This window comes from Notolabrus celidotus, chromosome 16 (assembly GCF_009762535.1).
Source record: "Notolabrus celidotus isolate fNotCel1 chromosome 16, fNotCel1.pri, whole genome shotgun sequence".
Classification (NCBI taxonomy): domain Eukaryota; kingdom Metazoa; phylum Chordata; class Actinopteri; order Labriformes; family Labridae; genus Notolabrus; species Notolabrus celidotus.
In genome coordinates, this window is record NC_048287.1 from 6,943,386 (window position 1) to 6,968,018 (window position 24,633).

Genomic DNA, 24,633 nt, shown 5'->3' on the forward strand with positions numbered 1-24,633 from the left:
TTTATGTAAGGTTTAACAATTTTAACACTTTACTTTTTACTTTTATATTCATTTTAATGTTGTTTTATTATTTTATTAATTTTAAATATTTGTTTTTATTTATCTACTCAGTTTTATTGATATTTTTAGCCTTTATTTTATTTTCAACTCTTATCCTTACCCTTTTTTAATTTATTTATTTTAACTATTTATATTCTTAATATTAATTTGATGCTTTAACTTATTTTAATTACATTTATTGTTGTAGGTGTGCATTAATCTGTATACTTTAAAATATATTTTTGTTTTTTGCTTTTTTAATATGTCCTTCCATTATTTTATTTCTTCTATTTGATATGACGTGTGTGATCAGGTTTTCTCTGGTGATGCTTTTTTCTGTTGAGAATTAATCACTGTTGTTATTGGGTTTTAACCAATCAAAATCAAGTATCTAACACAGCCAGGTACATTGCAGACCTCTTTTGTCTTCATGAGGACATTCTCTCCCTTTAAAGATTCCCACCAAAACTCTGGAAGTTTGAAAATGTTGCTTCACATCAGCCTCGACTGTAAAAGAGAAGAAGCAGCTTTATTACAAAAATATGAAGCTGACCTAGAGATATAAGTTGAAGATCTGTATTCTTAACACAAACTATGTTAAGAGTTTAGCTTTTCGGTCTTCTTCTGCATTCTTGTGTTGGTGTTGTGATTCATTCTCAGCGTGCACCCTCAGCTCAAACCTCGGATCCTATCATTTATTTAGCCCAGGAGCACCATCCCCTCCCCCCCGCTGCACTCCACCCGGGTAAACACCTCTGTACAACACTCGGCTCGAGGGTGTCCTTTGGTTGCACATTTATAAGCTTCAAATGAGTAAACCCTGCAGGATCCGCAGCGGCAAATATCAGAGCAGTCTGCAGTCTCAGGTCAACACTCGAGTCCTGTGGCGGAGGAGAGGAATGAAAGGAGAGACAGAGAGGAGGAAAGATGAGCGGAGGACAAGATGTAGTCAAAAAAATAAGTCAAAGAGCAGATGTGTTGATAGTGAGGGTGTCGGTGTCGGTGTCGGACTGGTGTTTCCCCAGAGGCTTGTACAGATGAAGTGATCTGAGTGGCAGCATCTGTTCACTCTTACTGCTGAGATACACAATGTTTCACAAACATCGTCCTCCACACAGATAATACCAACAGTTACAGCCTGCATACAGAACACACACTTCACTGATGTGGAGAAACAGGAAGTCACCAATGTACAATGATGGACACAGTAACGACGGTTTACACGGGTGATGTTATTATTTGTTGGCTCTGACAGATTCATTTTAAACTTGAACTCTGCAAATTTGAATCCTACAATTATGGTAATTTAAAACCTTCGCCCTGTCTTTAGTATATTTTGTGACACATTTGTGTTAAATACTTGATTCTAATTGGTCATTACTGCATAGCAATGGTCTGTTATTTCTCGATATCACACTCATACTAGGGATACGAACCTAGATCAGACACCGACCAATAAACTGTGATCGAGGTGCAGAAATAAGTCAAGTTAGCTTGGTGCTTGTTTACATTGTCGAAAAAAACAGAGACGAGAAACTGCAGGAAAAGACAGGAGAGCTTAAAGACTGAAGGCAACATATGTGATTTGAAGACGGCTCATGGACTAAACACTTACCACATCACAGTGATACCACAATGATTAAAGGTACAGTGTGTAGAAATTAGACTATTTAGTGATATCTAGGGGTCAGATCCTAGTTTGAAACGCTCCCTTACTCATCCTTTCCGTCGTTGAAGTGATGGTGGCCTTAGAGGTCAAGAAGCTCCTCTGATGCATGATAAGTGTGATCCTCCATTTGTAGAGTTTTTACCATAAAAATGTCTATCAATATAAACACCTGCATTTGACGCAGCCATTCAGTAAATAAGAAAACATACAAGTTACTAGTTTGTCTGTTCTGAGCGACTGTAGAAACATGGCAGAGCAAGATGGCCTATGTGGAAGGGATCTGCACCTATGTAGATATAAGAGGCTCAATCTAAGTTATTATAAACTCATTTAAACATACTCACGGATATTTTATTACATTAAATGCCACTAAATACTTCACTGTATCTTAAAAATACCAAAATTGAACAGTGAAACCGAAACAAAATCCTTTTTCACATGTACAAACTCTTCAGACACTTCTGAAATTGTCAGGATGAGCTGAATGTGTGAACGTAAACACTCAAATAGTTCACCTGGACTTTAACATAGGTTTGAAGTTTTTCAAAACCAGCTGTCATTGACATTTTTCAGAAGATGTCAGGGTGAGCTGATGTGTGAACGCAGTAGGTAAAAGTCAGGAGGATTCTCTGAGAGCAAGGGGGGCAAGGCTGGTGGTGCTCGCATCCTGAGACTTCAGTATAGTGTGAGAATATCACGCGTGTAATGAAGCAGATTCATTCTCTGTTCTGCTTTTGTTGATACCTTGAATATGTCTGTTACACGTAGCATTGATATAAAGCCAAAATCTGTCATCGTAGAGTCAAACTCGTCTTAACCCTCCATCTGAGATATCTTGTCAACATTATATAGTGACAACTGCAACATCCTTTTATGTCCTGTCCTGCTTCTTGACACCTTTCTCCCTCCCGTCTGACGGGGAAAACCTTACCTTGAGAGGGACGAGTGTGAACAAGCAACTTTTGGTGATGTTTGGGCCACACTTTCCCAAAGATTTTCTGGGGTGCAGGCATAAAACAGGCTTCACTGACTGATAAAGCTCCAGTTTTCTGCACAGGGAATTTGGCAGCTTTGAGAAGAGTCATGTGACTGCTGGTTGAAGACAGGATCTTATAATAAGGTCTCTCTTTGTAGGTAACCGCTCTGTGTTGTTGTCAGACACCTACAATAATTTGAGGCTGATCCATGGTAACCTTACAAAGATATAGTGTTGCTTATCATGCCTCTCATCTCGTCATTTTTCTATGCAACAAAACAACATGGAGACCGCCAAAATGCAGCAGTCCACAGACCAATAGTTGATGTCACAGACCATGTCCACTTCTCATGTACAGTCTGTTGTGCAGACAGATTATGGTGCAAACTATTATGACTTTGACCTTTATTCTGGACTCTCCAATGCAGAAAAGTTTAAATGACAAGCCCCTGAACCATCAAAAAACCTTCACCAGATAGCTTCAGCTCACACAATGCAAATCTGTCTTTGGGAAAGTGTTTGCAGAAAGGGCACAACACACAGAGTGTCGCAGCTCTATCTTCTGAACAACCCCCAGCACACTGCAGCACTCAACACACCGCACGCTCAAATTTCCAAGGCTAAGTGACCCAAATGCTCTCAGCTTTGAATGACATAAGTACCTGAGTAGCCTTGGGTTCTGCACCCAACCTGAACACACTCATATGGGAGCTGATGGCGGAGGTGCAGGACGCTCCTCCGTCCATCCATCAGAGCCTGCAGGTAATGTCTGCAAACTCACGCAGCTTACATCAGCCAGGATAAAGGCCTCTATTAAGAAAATGAATAATACCAACTGAGGGAGGTGACCTCGCACCGGTCACGTGACATCAAGGCTGGGACACGATTGGCTGCTTTTGGCGAGTATCCATTGGACTGGGTGTGTGGGGGGTGAATCTGGAGGTTGACGGATGCTCGAGGCCGAGTGGAGATGGGCTACAGAGTCAGCCGTTTCAGTCCTGTGATCTAATCTGTTACCCATCATGCATCCTGCTTCACTAATGAAAAGGCAAGGTCCCATTTGTCACAGGCGGCTATGGTAAATGGAAATTTAACCCCCCCTCCTCTTTTTACTTAACGCAGCTCCTCAGGCACAAACGCCCGCAAACATGTGCAAAGAGGCCGCGATGATGGACGGTCATTGCAAAAAGGAGCCCAGAGGAACTGCAAATTAATGTCAAGAAGAAGAAATCAGTGATGAATCCGCTTCTTCTTTGTGCTCTCTGTCACTTTGATCAGAGACAAACGTAGACGAACTCCTGTCTCTGTGCATCAGGACTTCAAGGAGGATCAACATTGTCTTTATTCTGGCTGTCCTTTGAGCAGGCAGGGACATCTCGAGGTGTCGCAGCATGGGGCTGAATTTGTTTTAAGATGAAGAGGGCTCTAAAAGGGTCATTTCTGACATCACTTAAGTGTAACAGCTGCAGAATGAACTGTGTGTGTGTGAGGTGTTTGCAAGCATCCCTCACTGACCTTGCGCAGACTTTTGATGGACGGCATCATGCTGATTGAGAGGTTTTCAGTATAACCTCCATCAGTCAGACGGATGTTATGAACGAGGTCCTGAGCTGAACGTATATAAATAATCTGAACACCTTCTTACTCTGAGAAAGGATCAACTATTTTCATCCTTAAGAGGCTAAAATATGTTGTTTTCTGCTGCAAGAAGATCCCTATTAAAAAATGAAACACTAATAGTGTTAAAGCGTTTATATTAAAATACCTACCATGAAATCACGTCTATGAGACTCAGCCTGTTTTCGGGAGGTAAAGAGGTTTAAAACCTATTCCTATTGGATGATTTCATCTCCATTCAGCAAAGTCCACTTCATGCAGTTCCCGTGCAGCTCTCGTACTTTGTGGAGTTTGTAATCCTGCTAGTACCGGTACGGTGGTTGAGCTCAGCCTACGGTAACTTTGACGCGGTGGTACAGACCCACTGCCAGTAACCGATTCACCTTGGGTTGTTCCACCCATTTCTTGCAGTCTTAGATTGAGGAGTCTTCTCAATCAAACCTTCACTCCACAAGATTTATCCACTCAAAGCTCCTATGAGGTGTTTTTAATGGTTATGAAAGAGAGTGAAACTGATACTCAGGTGTCTTTATGACCCAAACATAAAAACAAGACCATCAGAGACAACTCATTATGTCTAAACTGTAATTTCAATGACTGCAGCAGAATTGACACAAACTGAATTAACACAATCGTTAAATTCAGGTACTTAAAACAGGAGACAAATGACATTACAGGACATATCAGCACACAGAATAATTCAAGGACAGTTTTACATAAAAGATTTGTAAAATTGAAAATAACAGATCCACAGATAAGAAGCTGATGAACATGATGAGCCCAAAGTCCTCTGTGAATTAATGCATCAACTCTACACTGAGTTATTTTGTTAAACTTCTCTAATCTCATCCCATGCAAGGCAACATTATTAAAAGTTTCTTGTCTTTCTTAGACACCTGGAATCTATAACTGCATCTCCTAGGTTTGATATGAATCCCCCTACAAACTTCTGTCTCCAAAAAGAGCTCCAGCACGTGTTGATGAAACCGTGTTCTCTGTATTTATTTAGTATCTTTTATTTCTTACCAAACAAGGGTAGACCAGTTATTGAACTGTTGAATTGCTCAGGACGGATCCTTGTAAAATGAAAATGTTTAAGGTCTTCCACAGTAGCTCAATGTCACCTTGAAGGACCCCCGTCATTCCTCACCCGCTCTTGCACCAGCAGCGTCTGTGTTTGATACCCTGAGGTTCTTCACTCTCTGTTCCTTCTCTTCGTTTGTTTCTGAGCTTAAATCCCGCACTTGAAGCTCCTCAGAGCTCCCAACAGGAACACACAGACCCTCTTTTTTTCTTGTTCGTCTAATATAAGACAAAACATGCAGCACGTTGTTACAGACTGTCGTGACGTTGTGAAATGGAGCGGCAGATTTTCAAAGGAGCTGTGAGGGTGTTTTAGAAAATAGGGCGACTGCAGAAGATTAGAGACAAAATGAGGTTAATATCTTCTTCTTTTCATAAACCTCCTCTCTCTCCGTCTGTGTGTCTGTCTGTCTCCTCAGGGTTTTTTCCGCAGAAGCATCCAGAAGAACATGGTGTACACGTGTCACCGGGACAAGAACTGCATTATCAACAAGGTGACGAGGAACCGCTGTCAGTACTGCCGCCTCCAGAAATGCTTCGGAGTGGGGATGTCCAAAGAGTGTGAGTTTGAGACTGAGTTTACACAGTGTGACATGAAATTCAATTTCATATCTCCATGGGTCTAAAAGAAGGGATTTTATACCCTCTTTTTTCAAGAATACAACACAGGGGAACTTTTTGAAATCCCTTGAATCCCTTTTGGGGTCGCAGGTGGCTGGAGCCTATCCCAGCTTACTTAGGGCAGAAGGCAGGGTACACCCAGGACAGCTCGCTAACCTATCACAAGGCCAAAACAAACATAATAATTTCAACAAGTCAAACTCTTCACTGAGCATTCCAGCTTTTCCCAAATTCTGCTGAATAAAAACTTACATCTCAGTTAAATAAGGGGGGGCAGTCGCTTAGTCTACAGGGACTTGGATTGGGAAGCAAAGAGTTGCTGGATCAAATCCCTGAGACAGTTAACTGGGCTGCAGGTGCAGAGGCAGACTTCTTTGACTGACGGTCCAGGCGTGGTATACTTATAGGGTTTACCCCAAACCAAGGAGGGTTATCTCCACTAATCTTTAACTTCTAATGTAAAAGAGTCCAAAACACCTGCCACCTCTGGAAAGGCCAGTATTACCCTTTTTCAACCAATGCGAACCGGGTTGTATTTCCGTTTGGTTTGTGTTTTTGATCACGGCAACCCTGCCCCTCGCCCTAACGTAAGCGGTTCGTGGTTCTAGACCAGCAAAGAGTTGGAGCCGCTCTGGAACCGGTTTTCTCGGCCGGGAGCCGGTTCACTCGCAGTCGAAACATGAAAAAAACAGTTCTCAATTGAGCACCGGCTCCGTACCGGCCCTGAAACTGCTTTGGTCGAAAAGGGGTATAAGTGATTCAGCCTGCTTTCAATTGCTTTGCAACCCTCACATATTGTCACTGATGCTCGCTCTGTTCTGTCCTCGGTGGGTCTTTGCTGCTGCTCTCCCTGCCATGGCTTTGGTTTTCCACACAAGCACATGGAAGGGCGGGGAGCTCCCAGAAGAGAGCCATATCACCAAATATGACTTATTGCATGCAAATTAGTAATTCTCTCTGCAAAAGAGGTCGTGACTGCAATGTTGAAAATGAAGAAACACAACATTTCTGTGAATCAGTCCTGACATGAAGAAAGACGCAGTCTCCTCATGACTGCACGCAGATCTGATGTTTCTATCTGTCACCATATTTGATCTTCTTAGTGAAGCAGAAACTCCAGAGATGTTTGCATCACATGCTTCATGTAGATCATGATTAATTCACTGAGTCTGTTTTCACAACACTTTGCAGTATTTTGCTTTTATCAGAACACCCCCTGTTTAACCCCAGCTAAGCATAAAAACTTAGATATACATTTTTTAGCAGCAGACAGTGTTGTAATGAGGTTTATCACCAACTGTGAGGGTGTGCCAAAGGTCCGCAGGGCTTTCAAAGGGAGCGATTCAGCAATATATAATTCAATTTCCTGCCTGCTGCTTGAAAACAGTGTTCAGCGTTGTTTACCGTACACACTAAAACAGTGTTTCCAGTAATAGACTGTGAGGGGAGAATTGGATGGAAAATGAATGCAAATGAACCAAAAATGCAAATGATAGTGTGGTGGAATGAACATACAGTAAATAATATTTTAATAAGATTCTGACCTACTTTTTATGATTAACGTTTGCCCAATTTTCTCAGCTGAAATTATACCAAGAACATCCACATTTTTAAATGAACAGAAATGACAGTTAGTTAATGAAAGGTAGTGTGGCTTTTCTTATTATGTGCCTTATTTTGAAGCTAATATAGATGTTTGGCTCAACCTGTTTAGTATAGCTCTATGGATGGCTCATTCTGCCTCATTTTTTTCGGTTATTTGTTGACAAACCATTGAAAACAGAAACTATGAACCTATGAACTATGAAATTAATGATATTTTTAAAAAAGGCAGCGTTAGACCAACAACTTCTGATACCTGCATGGTTAAATTCCTGTTTTTGAGTCCAGTAGCTTTGGAGAGAGCAATACTGTGGCTGCTTTTAGATTTAAAAAAAAAAGCATCTCAATTTATCTTTAACAAAAAGGTCTGACGCCATAAAAAACAATCTGAGTCCATCATTAAAAAATTAAAACTTTAAGTGGATGTACTTTGCATTTGGCCATGGATTACATTGAGGTCATTACAGCTATTCCTCAGGCAATAGGTAAGGTGGTAGTTGGACTACATGTATATGACACTTTGTGAGACTTGAGACCACTCAAAGTGCCTTTGCCCTGCATGTTGCATTGAATCACCAAGAGGGAGTTGAGGTAGCATCTTGCTCAAGAACTTCTCAGCATAAGGACTGTAGTAGCTGAAGATCAAACAAACAACCTTCCAAATTAAGGACCACCAATCCTAGCACTGAGCAAAAGCCCCCCAATACTACATATAAGCAATTATGGTTGTGACCCAAATAATTAAAAGAGGAGACAAGTGTAAAGTACTGCAGTGGACCTTTACATTGTTAGTTTTCAGTACCTTATTTACCAAATAAATAAGATGTTTCTTTTACATTTAAATCTTTTTTGATCATCTTTTATTCAGGGTTCAGCAATACAATGCTAATATTCATTCACAACTGTGGATAGTGCCACTTATCTGTGAGTGTAACCCTAATGACTGAGGCCATCTGTCCCTCACAACTTCAGCACCAGGGGAATGAATGATGGAGCGACACACTGATATTTTGTGGTATTTCTACAATGTTTTGCTTCCATGTTGCACATCTTGCTTTGGTCCAGCTCTTCTTTGTCTCAAAAGTTTGTGCTGTAAGGTTTGCACCCAAAGTGGAACCACTCTGTGTCCCACTTTGTTTTGAAGTACCAGCCTCTCATGTGACCAGGTCTCGTTGTGCAAAAGCTGGTCACATGGAAAGGGGATATATTAAAGATTAATCCCAGAACTTTATGAATAGATATCTTATCATTAAAATACAAATCGATTGGAATCAGAAAATCTATTGTTTATCCAACCTTTAATGACGATTTGCAATTACTTTGAAGAAATGCTGTCACAATAATCATTTCTGACCTCCGTTCACCCCTATAATGAATATGTTATCCAAATTATCAAGCCAAGTATTGCTCTCCGATACACTGATGTCGTTACTGTGTTTGTAAAATGTTGAAATGAGGTCTTTGAAGTTCACAGCTGTATTGACAGTACTGTATCTATTAGATAAGACCCCATCCAGGCGTCTTCATGGTTATCAGAATGATGTGGAGATGACTGATGATCTGCCGACATCGATCTGTTGTGGACTAGTTGTTCTGACTTGTGTAAAAGGCAATGTTTTGTACAGATATTTTACAACGCATACAGTCCTGTACTGTATGTTTGATGTGTTGACCAGTATTTCTACCAGAACACACACTCATTGGCATCTTAGACATAATGTGATGAAATGATTAAATCAAAAACAAAAAAGGTCCAGAACCTGTCACAAGATAAGACGACTAATATTCTGTATTAAGGAAAGGCGGTCACTTGCTGCTCTCAGTGCCCTCATGTCCCCTCTGCTCCATTGTCATCTATAGGAACAGTTTGCATTTCACAGGTTATTGGCATCCTTTGATTGCATCAGCATTTATAGCTTAGGTCCACTTCATGCTCCATTAGCCTCAGCAGAGGAGTCGAGGAGAAGATGAGGTCTTGATGTCCTAAGGCTAAACCCCCCACCGAGCCCCTGATGAGAAAAGGACTATTCCTTTTTCTATATTCATGGGATGGAGGTGATGGGATGCTGTCTTCATCCTCCTGCTCTGACACCTGAAAGTCCATGTCGAGTGGATTTTGCATTCACTATTTGGTATGCAACCAAGGCTCGCCAGCAGCCTCTTAAAACCGTCCACAGCCATTTTTTTTTTCAACTGTGGCAGAAACAGACTGTATGTCAAAGGATGTAACCACTGTGATGTCAACCACTGGTTTTTATACTTACAGTTTAAAGCGTACTCCTGTGAGCCTGAGTGACTGTATTTGGATGAGAAGGTGGAAGTGGGGTGGATTGGAGGGGTAAGCAACAGTTAGCTGTGTTTGTATGCTAATTCAAGCTAAATGTGATGTTGATTGGGATGTAAAAGAAACATTTTTAAAAATCACAATCAGCTTTATCTACTGTGTATGTGTATACGTTTTAAGAATTTTACCCTGACTTCCAGGGCTCCCTACGTACACACCAAGGTTACCAAAGTTTAAACACCCCCTTGTTCTGTTTTGTATTTGCTGAGTCTGTCTTACTAAATTTGGTTGACATCTCTTTCATTCAGCTCATGGTACCCCTTCTTTTTCCAGTTATTATAATTATGCTCCTGCATCGTATAAATGTCATAGAGGCATAATAGTGGGAACATGCTGTCCAGTCGCTGTGCTGACACAGGACGCAGTAACAGATAAGGTTGTCAAAATTCTTGGTACTTATATACTTTTAAATACCCTGTGCTTTGAAATGATGCCCTCTCTGTTATTCTTGACATTGTATGGCATGGAAAAGCACTGGAGCTTGTTAAAAATCAGATCTACAGTCATATATTTAACTGAAAGCTGCCACAAGTGAAGGAAGGAGTGAGCAGTGGGGGTCCATCTAGATGTTGTTTTAAAATCATATCACTTCCAAAGTTCTGCACAAACACAAAGGAAGGTGTCTGATTTTATTTATTTGCCAGTGAAGTCAAGCTTCTTTCTGTCTGATGTGTGTCCGTTGTCGGTCACAGGCACACTGCTGACAAGCCTCATCCAGATGTGAGTTAGTACCGATACTATGTGAACTCCTTTTGGGGTCTCTTAAAAATGCACACACATTGGGGCGCTGGTGGCCTAGCGGTCTCAACATCCTATAGTCCTCGTCACAGAAGTCGCTGGTTCAACTCTTGGCCGCAACCATGTCCTGCGTGTCTTCCCCCATCTCTGCTCCCCACGTTTCCTGTCTCTCTTCAGCTGTCCTATCATAAAGGCACAAAAGCCCAAAAATATAACTTTAAAAAAAAAAAAGGGACACATTATGTTGTAGAAAGACTGAGAGCCGAGGAGAGACAGCAATGTCACCAGGTCCCTTTATGTTTCCTAGCAGTACCGACTTGTGGACAGCTCAAGAGGAGCCTCACACCAGCGCACAAAAGGGGAGCAAAATCAAGTGAGCAACATCACTAGGTAACATTTTTATATCAGCCCTCATGAGCTGTATTTCATTATTGACTTTAAAGCATGAATCCTTTTCATCATAAACACTAAACCCACTTCATAAGCTCAGGTGGACACATACTCAGACACGGTATTCTCATTAAGTTCTGCTTACATGTTTAAAACCCATTTGTAGCTAATATCATCTCCAGAGATGAAACCAGTGGCGACCACAGGCTGTGAATCACCTGAGCAGCAGAGTTTGCGGTCGTAGTTATTTCATAATGAGAGTGTTGAGAGCTCAGTGTGCAGCCTGAGTCAGAAATGAACATCTGCTCCTGGACACCACACTCGTGCTATCATGTGCCCCTGGAGATAACTGAACGGCTCAGAGTGGAGCACAAAGGGACCATTGTTCTGTGTGTGTGTGTGTAAGTGATCGTGTCTATGAGTGTGTGTATATGCTGCAGCTCTAACGAGTGTGGATTGTATGCGTCATTACACAAGTCTTGCCTTTGTGTGTTTTCTGAAGTAAGCAATAATGAGTCTTATATAAATATGGGTACTGATGTGATGTGTTTTTAATCTGGTGAATCTGCAGCGTAACAGGAATAGGAGGATGACTGTGAGACGTCTGTTTGTGTGTTTGTGTGTGTATGTTTGGTTCCATATGCCTAAGTATCAAGTTAAGTCATGTGATGATGCAGCAAAAAGATATTCAATAACTGTCAGTTTTTTTATTTTTAAGACATAACAAAAGCTGTATCGTCCTTTTGTTTAAATAAAAAGTCAAAGTCTGCTGGGTTAGCTCTGAAATCGTACCCCATGTAGAGGAAACAAACATCCCAAAGTCTGATCTGCAGCCCTTTGCAGCATGCTCTTTCTACTGTCCAGTCTTTATAAATGAAGACATTAAAAAGCCACAAAACAATATGTCCAGTAACTTGGTGTGTTTGTTATCTTGCTCAAAAATAATTTCATTAATTTCCCATTGTTTCTGCAATCTCTTTAGGTAATTTAAGAATTCTTATTCCTTTACTAACCTGAATCAGCTACAGATACATGCTTCACATTGCCACCAGACTACATTTATAGAATGGGAGTTGCTAGTCTGCCTTGACCGTTCAGTCTGTCTCTCTTAATGCTGAGAGTTGGCTCAGACAACATTTTCACACCCTCAAGTCACATGACAGACTGACATCGGACTTCCACTAGATCCATGTCCGGTCCGTCTCCGATCCATGCTCTCTCGTCCGTCAACACCCAGTAGTTGCGTTTTCAGAACATAGCATGGAGCAGGACCACCTGACAGCTGGAGTCATGTGACCAAGGTTCCTCCTCTCCTCATCCATGTTGTCTTTCTGGTCCTCTGAAAACCTCTGACCTGTTGACTCCAGGCCTGGCTCCGCTCATCATGACGGTTTCTTGTTGTAGTTAAGTGAAATACGATCTGGTGATAACACAGAGTGTTTTATTCTGAAAATTAACCGGATGTTTTCATTTTGTTGTGGTGCCTGACTTCCTGTCCCGCTCCATCTGCTCTGTTGACATTGATGCGTCGTGCTCCGGCATCCGGCAAAAACAGAAGTCTTGTGTATCCGATCTGGAGGGCTCCGACCTGCCGGATCAGAGACGCAGCAAGAACGCAACGGAGCAGATCCAGTGGAAGTCAGGTTGTGTCCTAAGTTAGGGTGTCCACTCTAAACCATACGTTAAAACTAGTTTGTTTGTAACTTAAGTGGTGTCTTAGTTTGTTTGTTACATAAAGATGTCCGGGTCATCTTAACTAGTTGAGCATAACATCCAAACTAACCAAATATTATTGCTCAATTACGTTTTCACTCCATTTGGCAAATCAGACCTTTCAAAATCTGAAAGGAAGCAAAACTGTACCATCAGACGTTGAGCCAGATGACAATGTTCACAGATGACAGAGGGGGGTGTATAGATCCTCATAACTACCTCTGTATGAAGTGAGAATGGGTTGATCAGTCCATATTGAATTCCTGTAAATCAAACACAGTATTGATCCTCACATGAGTTGTGTGTAATGCCAGAAGCCCTTTCGCCCCACACTGTTGTTTTGCTGTTTTTCCATCTCCTCGTCATGGGAACGCTTCTGAATCAGCAGGGAGACATCATGAGACAATCTAATTTTATCACTTCCATGTGCCCCAGGGTCAGGTTTTTACAATGCAGGTTACCCATCTGACACCCTCCTCCTGGTCCTGATGCTCCCCTGCCTCATCAGGACCATTAGCTCAAACTCAACATTTAGGTGGCAGCAGTAAATGATTACGGTTGTTCAACACCCACCTGGTTAGTGTTAAGTACTGTGGCAGTGGGCCCGGCTGCACCACGTGGGCCATAGATAGATCGTGTTTATTTACCGCTGCATCTGTTCGCTCAAAGAGACACTGTGCAGAGCTCGGCAGCCTGCAGATGGTTCGCCGATGGCTTCTAAACACTGTAACGTTGAGTCGCACTACATCCCAGTAAAAAATGAAGAGGGGACTGGAGGGCAAGAAAAGAGATTAAAAAAAAGGACAAAAGACAGAGGGTGGGACACGTCTCATCGTGTAAAAGAGGAGGAGATAAGTGTCTTAGAAAGCAGAGGGATAGTAGCTGCACTGAGAAGAGTGTGTTTAACAGTGTGTCTGAGCTCCTCGCAATGACCCTTCATCTCCTCCAACACTCAGGAGAGCTCTTCAGAAACACTCCACTCGCTCGTTCACAACAGCTCACTCAAAGCCTGACAGAGAGGCTGTGTACAGACACGGCACACACACACGCGTGCACGCACGCACGCACACACACACACACACACACACACACACACACATGCACACACATTTTACAGGTTTGAGTTTTTGTTTTTTTAAATAAATTGTTTTTTTGCTTTCTAGCTGTGACACTGGGTGCTTGTGTTTCAATAATATGTCTGTATTCAGAGTTGTATTTGTATGACACCAAATATTAGCATAAGTTCATCAGCACCTGTTCATCCCAATTGTCTTTCAGTCAGACAACTCACGTTTACTTACAATAAGTTTATTGCAGCATACAGTATTGTGTTTGGCGTGTGGGCCCCGAACTTCATTACTCCTCGTAGATTATTTAAATGCAGACATCAGGAGTAATGAGATAGGACTAACCCCCTCGGAGCCCGCAGGTGGATGCCGGGGAGGAGGTGGGGACGAACTTTCACACAGCACTGAGCAGGACAGCAGGAGCACTGGCAAGCAGAGGCAGAGACAGGGAGACCTGCAGTTTAAATAGACCGCCAAATGAGGATGTTGAGATCAGCTGATAGAGATGAATGAGCGCAGCTCGAGTTGTCTGCCTGAAATAGTTTGCAGGCGGCGCTCCATTTATTGTAAGATAGAGATGAAAAGCAGCATTTGTGTGCTGTGAAACAAACTGACATTCAGTACCTAAAACCCTCTGAATCAGTCAAAACAAAAGTCAGAATCTGAAAAAAAGTAAGAGCTATAAATCAGCTGTTAAACTTTCTATGTTACAGAAATAAGATATATATTTAGGAACCCAAAAGACACAGGAACAGGGACTTTATTAGACCACTCACGCATCGACTAAGACATTTTCAGCTGCTCATGAATTATGTCAGGATCCAAAGTGATCTGATCTGATGCAGCTCCAACCCCAAAAGAAAAGAACATAAATACATATTTCAATTTCATGTTCATTATATATACCAGCATGCCAACACAGACTCTTGATCCAACAACTGGACTTCCTGGTTGTCACCTAAAAAAAGCAACCACTTGACTTTTTCCAATACAAGGCCTTAAAGCCAAACAGACACTAATAGATCAGGTAATGCAGAAACTGTGAAAGTCAGGAGCAGTGCTCACAGTGAGGATGTAAACATGATGTTCGCTCCTCTCTCTCTGTGGATATTAAAACGCTGTATATTTTCACGGCCTCTTGTCCGATGCATCATTTGGATGTATCTGCTCATGCTTGCAGTAATTTCCTCAGAGTGCAGTGGTAATTGATTGGGTGGGTGGGGGTTGAGAGGGTGCACTCGCCACGTCGCTGTCTTCCTAAATCACATCTCCAGGCTCTCCAGCCTCTGCGTGGACCTCAACCCCCTCGCCAGACACCATTTGTCACCTCGCTTTGACACAAGACACACAGGACAGATTTTTGACCATCCCCCTTTTCTATAGCATTAACTGCACCCCCTGCCCTCTGCATGCGGAGAAGTGTTTGGGTGTTTTCCTTGTGTATAGAGAGGGGTTCATTTACCTCCTGGTTTAAACTTTACAGCACCACCATGACTGTCTGCTTTTAGTAGTTCCAGGGAAGCTTCATACAGATTATCCAGAGATTTGGCAGAACAAGTGTAGCTTTCTCTGGATGTCTCTCTTGCAGCCGGTGTTTTATTTTGTTGTGGTCTTTAATATGACAGTGTGGACATCCTCCTTCACTCACCTGGAACAGATAAACACAGAGACAAAGATACAGAGAGTAAGTCTCTCCTGGAATAGACTGAGAGTGTTTGCACATGAAAAATAACAACAAACAGTGAGCGGATGAGAAGACAGAGCTAGAAAGTGAAGCTGAAGCTTTTTAAACAACATCTTTAGATAAATGTTAAATAGGGATAAGACTTGTTGGTCTCTTTAACTTTCTGGTTTCTAAATGAAGTCAACATAGAAATGTCCAAAGCAGATATCAGCAGGGTTTGCTCTATAAGGTGAAGGGTGTTGGTGGAGAATTAAAGACGCAGAGCACCTGGGCAGACGTATATCTGGCTATTTGGCTTTTTAATAATCTCCTAACACATAAGCATTGAAGTGCAGTCAGTGATATGAGAAACTTCTGCAAAAACAGTAATGTGAATTACTATGTATCTAGTAGTATTGAAGTATATATTACATCTACAGCTCCAGCTGTATGACTTCCTGCTGTGAGCCATATTTTACATGTTAAGCGTGTTTGTCACACATGGTTTTTATCTCAAATGAGAATACCCAAGAGAGGGCAGAAGTGATGAGGGCTTAGAAAACCACTAGGGTCTCCTGACTGATTTGGGGTCTGTGCTTGAGTTTGGCGGTCATGCCATCCCCACTGCTTGAATTAAAGGTGACATATTATGCTCTTTTTCATCAAAATATATTGGTCTAAGAGGTCCCCAAAACATGTCTTTATTGCTCAAAAAAACACTTTGAAATCAGATTTTGGCATGCCTGTAAACCCCTCTTTTTCAGCCGTGCTCAGAACAGGCTGTTTTCTGTGTCTGTGCCTTTAAATGAGAATGAGCTCTCTGACCACGCCCCCTCAGGAAGTGGATGTGGCCTCGGCTGTCCAGCACATTGATCTAATGTTTACATGTTGGCTGAATATACATGGCTGTGTATCCTGCCTTCCGCCCTATGTCAGCTGGGATAGCTCCAACAGGATATGCAGTCAAGATAATGGATGGATGGATGATATGTGTATTTCACATGACGATGTTACAGTAAAATGAAATTGGAAGGGTAAGCTCTGTGTGAGAGTATTTCAAATGCTGTTTTGCATGCACCACTCTCAGCAGAGGTAGAGTCGATGCAAGGTGTCTCACGTCTTAGTCAAGCGGCAACCTCCGGCCGTGAGAATTGAATCCAATGCGGAAGTGTTCAAAACTGCAGTTCATTGAGTGTCTGCTTGAGTTCGGCTCCGGTAGTACCGGATAAACATGTTTACAGCCTGGTACGAATAACGAGTGTAGCCTGGATAGCTCATTTCTCGATCAGCACACACTGTATGGAGGGTGAACTTTTTCATCACACAGCAATTTAGAAGATATTAAGATTAAGAGTTTTCCATTACAAGAGGCACAGCCGACTTGATTGACATGTGGGAACACTGTAGCTGTTGGCGAGGAGGCTCAAAGCCTGCCTCTTTACTTCACACTAGCTCGACAGCAGTTAGGTTGAGTTCAACATTTCCAATATGGCTCTGCCGACGTTTGGCTTCAAAACAGCGCTTCAGAAACAGAAGAGTGACATCATGGATACTACGTCCATTATTTATAGTCTATGGTCTCAGCAACTCATCTCTGGAAAATAATAATATGCCTGCAGCATAAAAAAACATGCAATGACATAACTGACTAACTATTCACAATTCAATTCATAGGCAACCAAGTTTTTAATGATTTTTTGTTGACAGTCATTGCTACCCCATTAAACAACAGCTTTTCTCCCTGCTCTTAAAGATTAAAACACAAAACTGTGAAAGGTCCTCTGACTTCTGGGTCGTTCAGAAGCATTTTGTTGCTTCTTTGATGAAAACTGTCAGATCAGGGTTTTTCTGAGTATTGAGCATATCATGAAGGAGAGCCTTACAGTTTTTTCTTTCATTTATGACTCTGTTTGAAAACTTTTAAAGCCATAAATTCACAAAACCTCAGAGCTTAGGTTTTTCCATTTGAAGGGAATCAAAATGCATCCAAAAATACTCCAAAAAGTAACATCACAAAAAACAAGAAAAGCCTGTGCAGACCGTTTCTGTTGCAGAGATTGGAGGGTTTAAATATTTATAAAGAAGTGTTTTTTCTTCGTTTTGTTTTGAAAGCATATTGGATTTTGTAAAAAGGTGATTCTCAGACTACACTGCTTTTGTCTGAGCTCACAGTTGTGATATGCAGTGTGTCAGAAAGCAGATTTTCTCTGTAGAGAAGCAGCTAGAATGCATACCAAGTGTCTATCACCTGTCAGTTAAGCCCCTCCCACTGACCCCACACGGACACTTTAAACCACAATGACCGACAAGATGACGCAGATTGATTCACTAGATTTCATATCACATCTTTGAAGGTATTTTTTAATGTATTGAAGCAGTAAAAGTCTCTAAAATCAGATGTGAACTGAAAAATTAGTGTTTGTCTCATTTTCCTGTGCTCTGATGAATCATAATGAACATTTCTGCTGTCCAAATTTTCTTAACTGACTGTCTGATCTCAGCTGATGTAGCTGACAGTAAACATATATAAATATACATTTAATGGAGGTCGGAGATGTAGGTCAGGATGTATAGAGTGATTAACATCAGTGCGGTGTTGCTGCCTCTTAGCAGTGACAGAAATCAGAACGAGGCCGCGGCTGACCAAAACACTCAGTCTAAATCTCTGAAACAGGAAATTATATTGACTCCTCTTTCATTTTGATGCATTAAGATGATCCGATGATGCGGAGAGGGAACATGAGATGAGAGATGGGGGTGTTATATGCCCTATATAAATCAAAATGAAACATATCTACAGCATATGGACTCGCTGGATGTGACAGATTTTGTTCTGAGACTGTTTGTGTCTGAAAATACATACTGATATGTTTTACTGGGCCTCAGGTCTGTGAGTGATGTATTCAGCTTCTGATAAATTATGTTGATGTATTCAATATGCAGCATTGTTTAAATACAGGCGATTTATTTTCTTATGTTTTCTCAAAAGTCAGCCTTTAGTTTGAGTCCAAGACTGGATGATGAAAATAAGAATGTTTAATATTTACACTGGAGGAAACTGTAAAAGTAAAATTTGAAATAAGTCTAAATGCTGCATAACAATACCAAATAATCAAATTCAAGAATCAAAAAGCAAGAACAGTTTTATGTGAGCAAGAGTATTTAAAATATGTGAGAGCTGAAGAACAATAAAATATACAACAGACGAGAACAAACAGACATACAAGGACAGCTTGGCAAAGATAATGTTTAATAAATATGTTTCTCATAGTGTTGTTCTCAGGCAGAACGTTTCTGTGCATTTGTGCAGTTTGCAGGGTTTTGAAGATATCTGCTAGCTGGACACAAGTCTGTCTCCACTGAACTATTAATGCGAGACACTGATAGAGGGCTACCCTGACGGTGTGCAGACTGTGTAGAGAGGCGAGGTCCACAATATCTGGTGAATAACTTGACTAACGTTGCTTCTTAAAAGATTTTTCTTTAAAAAAGTTTTCATTAATACGTAAACATGTTATTCTACTCTTGATGTCTTGTTATGCATTCTCGTACTATTGAGTTCCTTTATTTTACTTTATTTCTATTTTTATTTTTATTTATATACATTATATATATATATATTTGTGTTTTTCTGTGAAGCACTTTGTAACTTTGTTTAGATAAGTGCTATAAAATTAAAGATTATTATTATTATTATTATTATTATTATTATTATTATTATTATTATTATTATTATAACGTTCGCTAAATTCATTGTTTTTCAACTGGGGCTTTCTTAATACAAAAAGCAATTATAATAATTATTTTATTTATAGAGCCTTTTTGAAAAGTCAGGGTACAAAGGTCTTTATATGGGGTGCAAAATAAAACAAGCAGGTCATAAAGTCACACAAGGCAAGATAAAGACATGAAACATATTTAAAAAAAAATAAAAAATGTAATGATTAAAATCAAGTAAAAATGAATAAAGTTCTGGTAAAATCCGTAATGGCTCTGTGTTAAAAGCGTGTTTTAAGAAGGGATTTAAAAGCGTTCACTGACTCAACAGACCTGATCGCATCATGCAGATCATTCCAGAGCTTCAGACCCCTCACTGCAAACGCTCTGTCCCCCTTCTTAAACAGAGGAATTGAACACATCCTGCTAAAATGACAGCATCTTAGCTTATTTTGATGTACGTTGTAGAGGTTTATCTGAAATGAAACCCTAGTCTCAGTCAATGAATCAAGCGAGGAGGGGCAGAGGACTGGAGCTGCAGGTGTTGGGTAAAGTCCTGAGTAAGTCAAAGTGCAGGAATCACATATTAGAGTGCAGAACAGAGTTTGAGACGTATTATTTTAAAATTAGAAGCTGAAATCAAACTTTAAAGTCTATGCTTTACATAAAAGATAGGGAACTAATCCCTATATTTTAGGACACAGAGCATTGTTGATGAATCAGATTAGATATTTCAGGTTAATACCTGATTAAGAGGTTAAGCACAATAATCTGTAAATATTATAACCTCTCTGACCACCAGCACTCTGAGCTGATGGTGTTATTGATGTGGAGAAAAGAAGCTGCCAGATGTTGACATTGGTGTCAGGAGGTCTTTCACATAAAGTAGTGCCAACATATGGAAATGTATCTGTAATCACACATCAGTTTATGATGCTCAGAGATTACAGTTACTAGATTGCATTGCAGATTGATAAATGAGCAGATCAACAGCAATGATGTTTGCACTGAACTGTCATTATAGCTGTGCTGTTTGCAAGACAAACAGGATTTCATGATATCATAGAAGTCACTGTGTTTTGGTTAAACCATCAAGCAATAATTTAACATTTTACATATTCATTTTGCTGCTAACATAGAATAACAAAAGTGAGTTGGGATGAGCAAAGAGAAAACCTTCAGTAGACACTGATCCTTTTCAAACATTTAGTGTCTTATTTGTGTTTAGGTTGTTGGATATTCTATCCAAGTTGTAGTGCAGCTACCCTCCACTAGCTAGAGTCTTAACTTTGGTTAATGCCTGCTGCCATAATGTTATAATGCTCTACTACCTGGATGTAAACAAACACAGATGGCAGATGGCATCTGGTAGCTTGGCATGGTTTGTCAGTATGTTGATCTTGTGAATGGAGATAAAGTTGTATGTAGGCTGTGTCTGGTTAAACTGACATATAACCACTCCATTAGAGCAATGAGGACCTGCACAGGTGTGAGCAAGGAGGACTGAAGGCTGATGGTGCTAGCTCTACTAATGGTAGCCCATTCTGTGAACTAATATGACATTGTTAACCTGCAGACTCTGTGTTGCTGTGTTTAGCTAGGTTAGATAACTTACGCTCAGTTTTGACTATGTGTGTGAGTATTTTCTTACCTTTGCTTTTTTATATATATGATATGGCAGCTGTAGAGAGACAGAAAATGTGGGGAGTAGAGAGTGGGGGAAGACATGTAGGAAATGATCATGGCCGGGAGTCGAACCTACGACCTCTGCGACGAGGACTACAGCCTCTGTATGTGGGGCGTTTAGACTGCTAGGCCACCAGCACCCCTTCTTACCTTTAAATCAGTCACTCAGAATTTAAATTACCATTTAAATAACGAGCACATTAGTCTTTTTACAACACTCCAAGGATGTAGCTTACTTATATCTTTGTTTTCTTTTGTACATAATATATATTGAATCTGATAGAGAAATATAAAGGCTGTGAGTTATACATACGTTTGCATAATTAGTTGCGTGGCTATGTTGATGGACAGGTGGGTGCATTGTAACTGCTTTCTAAGAGGCAGAAGACGTTTCATAATTTGGGGGTGTGCTTACCAGTTGCTAATCAAAAGTGGGAATTGGTTAGGATGGTTTTATTCTATGGTAAAAGAGACCAAAAGAGAACCTTAGAGTTGGATTGTTTGGGGGGGTTAATAACTACATATTAAACCCTTTACATTATACATTTGAGAAATTGTCATTTAAAGAATCTACCCTGACATCTTTACCATTAAAGTGAACCCTGTTTGTGCTGATGTGTCCATTCAAAGTGTGAGGAGGGCCAAGTGAAAAAGAAGCTTTCTCACCTACTGTTGTGACCTTTTCTGTATCTACACAGCATTTACACTTTACGCCTGCACCAGGTGTGAACCCAAACCCACACTTAGCTGCTCATTCAACCATCTCAGTATCACACAGGATCACAGAGCAGCGTTGGTACGTGATTATGAAAGGTTTTACAGTAAACTAAGACAGAGGTTGTGACTGTTGTGTTGTCAGCTAAAGAAAGGTCCCTCAGGTGTCTCTGCGCTCACTGTGAGCCCAGCTCCTCTCCTTGTTATTTTAAAGCTGTGTGTGCAGCTGATCAGAGTCGTGTGATGTTTGGATGATCATGCTGTGTGTTGAGTAATAAAACAGGTCTGTTTGTTTGAGTCTCCCGCTGTGACGGACTTCAAAGATGTGCACCTAATGAAGCAGAGGACTCTGAGGACTCAGTCTCTCATGGTGCATTTTACACACAACACCAACAACAACCTGAGCTTTGGAGCTGCTGCATGTTTGGGTGGTCTCCTGAGATTTCTGCACATGTTTGTTTTTTTAAAAAGATTCAACATGTAGAGAATTATTCTTGGCAAACATCTTCTTATGGTCCATCTGCATGAATCCAGCCTAGAGAAGTCTGTGTCTGCTGTCATGGCCTTGGAGCAACATTAAAGGTTCAACAAGTCATTTTTTTATTCAATGAAGTTTGGTTAAAAATAGCTGTTTCTCACTTTATCTCATTTTATGTTGAATGTTTTTCCTCTTTCATGAAACTGGCAGAGCCTGAATTTTTCTAGCAGTCTAAAGCTGACTTGTTTGAAGTTAGTCCCTGCAGTTTTATGCCCCTCCTATAGGTACTGCCGAAGACAATGGCATTATGTTAAACAGTGCTTGATCAGATATGATATCCCAGGAATACCAGAAGGGAATTATCTTCAAATTTGGCAATAACAGGCAAGACTGAACTGATTAAAATCACAGTGGCCATTGACACAATTTCCCCCAACTGTCACTCTGATAAAAATGTTCAAATTATGACATTTTTTGTCACGTTGTGTAAAGAAACAAACGGAGAGGACCCACATGGAGACAATTCAAAGATTTAAAGATTAAGATTAAAGATCAAACTACAAAACAAAACTTGCTTTACTCAATAGAGTCAAAGCAAAAAGTCCAAAAAATTTCAAAAATCCACAAGGGGAACTCAAAGAGTGACAAGGAACTCAACAAGAGCACGCTGGAGAAAGACAGGAAAAAAAGAGGCATGGGCTGTTTTCGAAACCGTCTACTATACTAACAGTACTTACTGATTTGGCCAAAATTCAGTATGTAGTATTTAAGAGCAAAATCTGCAGTATGCCAAAACTTCCCGGATGTCGTAATGACTCAGGAATATTTCTCAGTCTGCATCGGACCAGTCTCCCTTGTGTACTATTTCCCATAATGCACAGCGCTCTCTTTTTCATTTTTCTTCTTTTTTTGACGGGGGGGACTCCGATTTTAAGTGCTGTAAAAAAAATTGAATTACATACAAACTACTTCTTAACTTTTTGAATAATAAGTGATGCTAAAGAAGCAGTTTCGCTATCATTGTATACTTCCACTTTCTGAAACCGCATATCCAGTGACGTCTGGCTCAGCATACGGTATAACAGACTGAACAGATGAGTCATACTGCAGACTAAATTCGTACGCAGTATGTAGTAGGCAGTACCTACTGCTTACTACATGCGTAGGTAGTATGTAGCAGGCCGTTTCGAAAACAGCCAGTAAGCTGACGTGCAAGGGAGGGACGCACTAATGAGCAATGAGACACAGGTGAGACTGCAAAGCACAGGTGAAGACAATAAGGTCGGGGCACACAATCCAGAGGGGAGAAAATACGACAAAATAAAACAGGTAGCACTAAAAACTAAACTCCAGAACAAGATCACAGATTCACATGGAGTACTGAGAGACAAGGATAGTGACAAAATACAACACAAAGAAACGATGACAACACCAATAACACAAGGCATACAGGAAATAGAGCAAGAACTAGTCAGCAGGGTTACTAATCAAGAACAATACAAACGCAGAAGAACACTCATGACAATACCTACAGCTAAGGTCACGAGGCGACTTCTGTGAAATCATGATGTCAAATCCTATCCCAAGCATTATTTCTGTTCTTTCTGTTTTTGTCGGTGTCGTCAAATTTGACATAATTCCATCAGGACTGGAGGATGAGCTGTTTAACATTGAATCATTAATGGCCAAAGTTCAAGATCTCTAACATCCCATCCGCCTGACGTCATAAATACTCCTACGTGTTTTGCAGTTTTTATATCCTGTTTTTACATTTCCTCGTGTCATTGGTTTGATATTTGTCAAGCATATGAAGAAACACTGAACAGAAATAAACCTCTTTATGGTCGATGTAATCAAAAACTGGCAAACATCTAATTTATTCGGCCGAGTTATCAAGCTATAAGCACTGAATCAAACTGTTCAGTTGTTGTGTGGTCAGCTTTTTGGTTCCATATTCCTATGGTGGACTTCGGTTCTGCAGAATCCCGACAGGTGTTTTGGTTTAAAGAGTGACCCTGTTAACTGGAGACTTTCATCCAGATGCATCAGTGGTTGTTGAGGCTGCTGAAGCATTGAAAGTGTCTCTGCGAGTGCCACCTTATTTAGTTTTTTCATATAATGTCAAAGTAAACTCTTTGGACGCATTCACCAGGGTCACTTTTTTTACCTGAACACTGTTAGCATCTCTGGCTACATTATGAAACATGTTGAGGGTCTCTAACCTCAGTTCAATCAGGCTTTGACTGAAAATAAATGTTATTAAATGCTGAAATTCTGAACTCAAGTGGCCCTGGTTATGACTTTATTACAGAGACAAGACAATCAGGAATTCATATGAAGAGGTACGTATTAAGTGGACGTTTAAATTACGTTATCGGAGGCAGAGTCAGTGTTGACATTACAACTATATTATCAAACAAATAACTCTGCTAGCTTGCAAGCCTAGAACACAAAATGGTTAATTCCCTGATGTGCAGATGTGACATAGTTTTCTGCCTCCTTTTGACCCAGGCCTC

At 40.7% G+C, this 24,633-nt stretch overlaps 1 protein-coding gene across 1 annotated transcript in view; it reads left to right on the forward strand.

The window, feature by feature from the left end:
• Positions 1 to 24,633, forward strand: part of LOC117828310 (retinoic acid receptor beta-like) — a 256,995-nt gene that overhangs the window by 195,261 nt on the left and 37,101 nt on the right. The window contains exon 6 of the mRNA XM_034705349.1: positions 5,804 to 5,945. Coding sequence (XP_034561240.1) covers positions 5,804 to 5,945 — 142 coding nt within the window. The remainder of the gene's footprint in view (positions 1 to 5,803; positions 5,946 to 24,633) is intronic.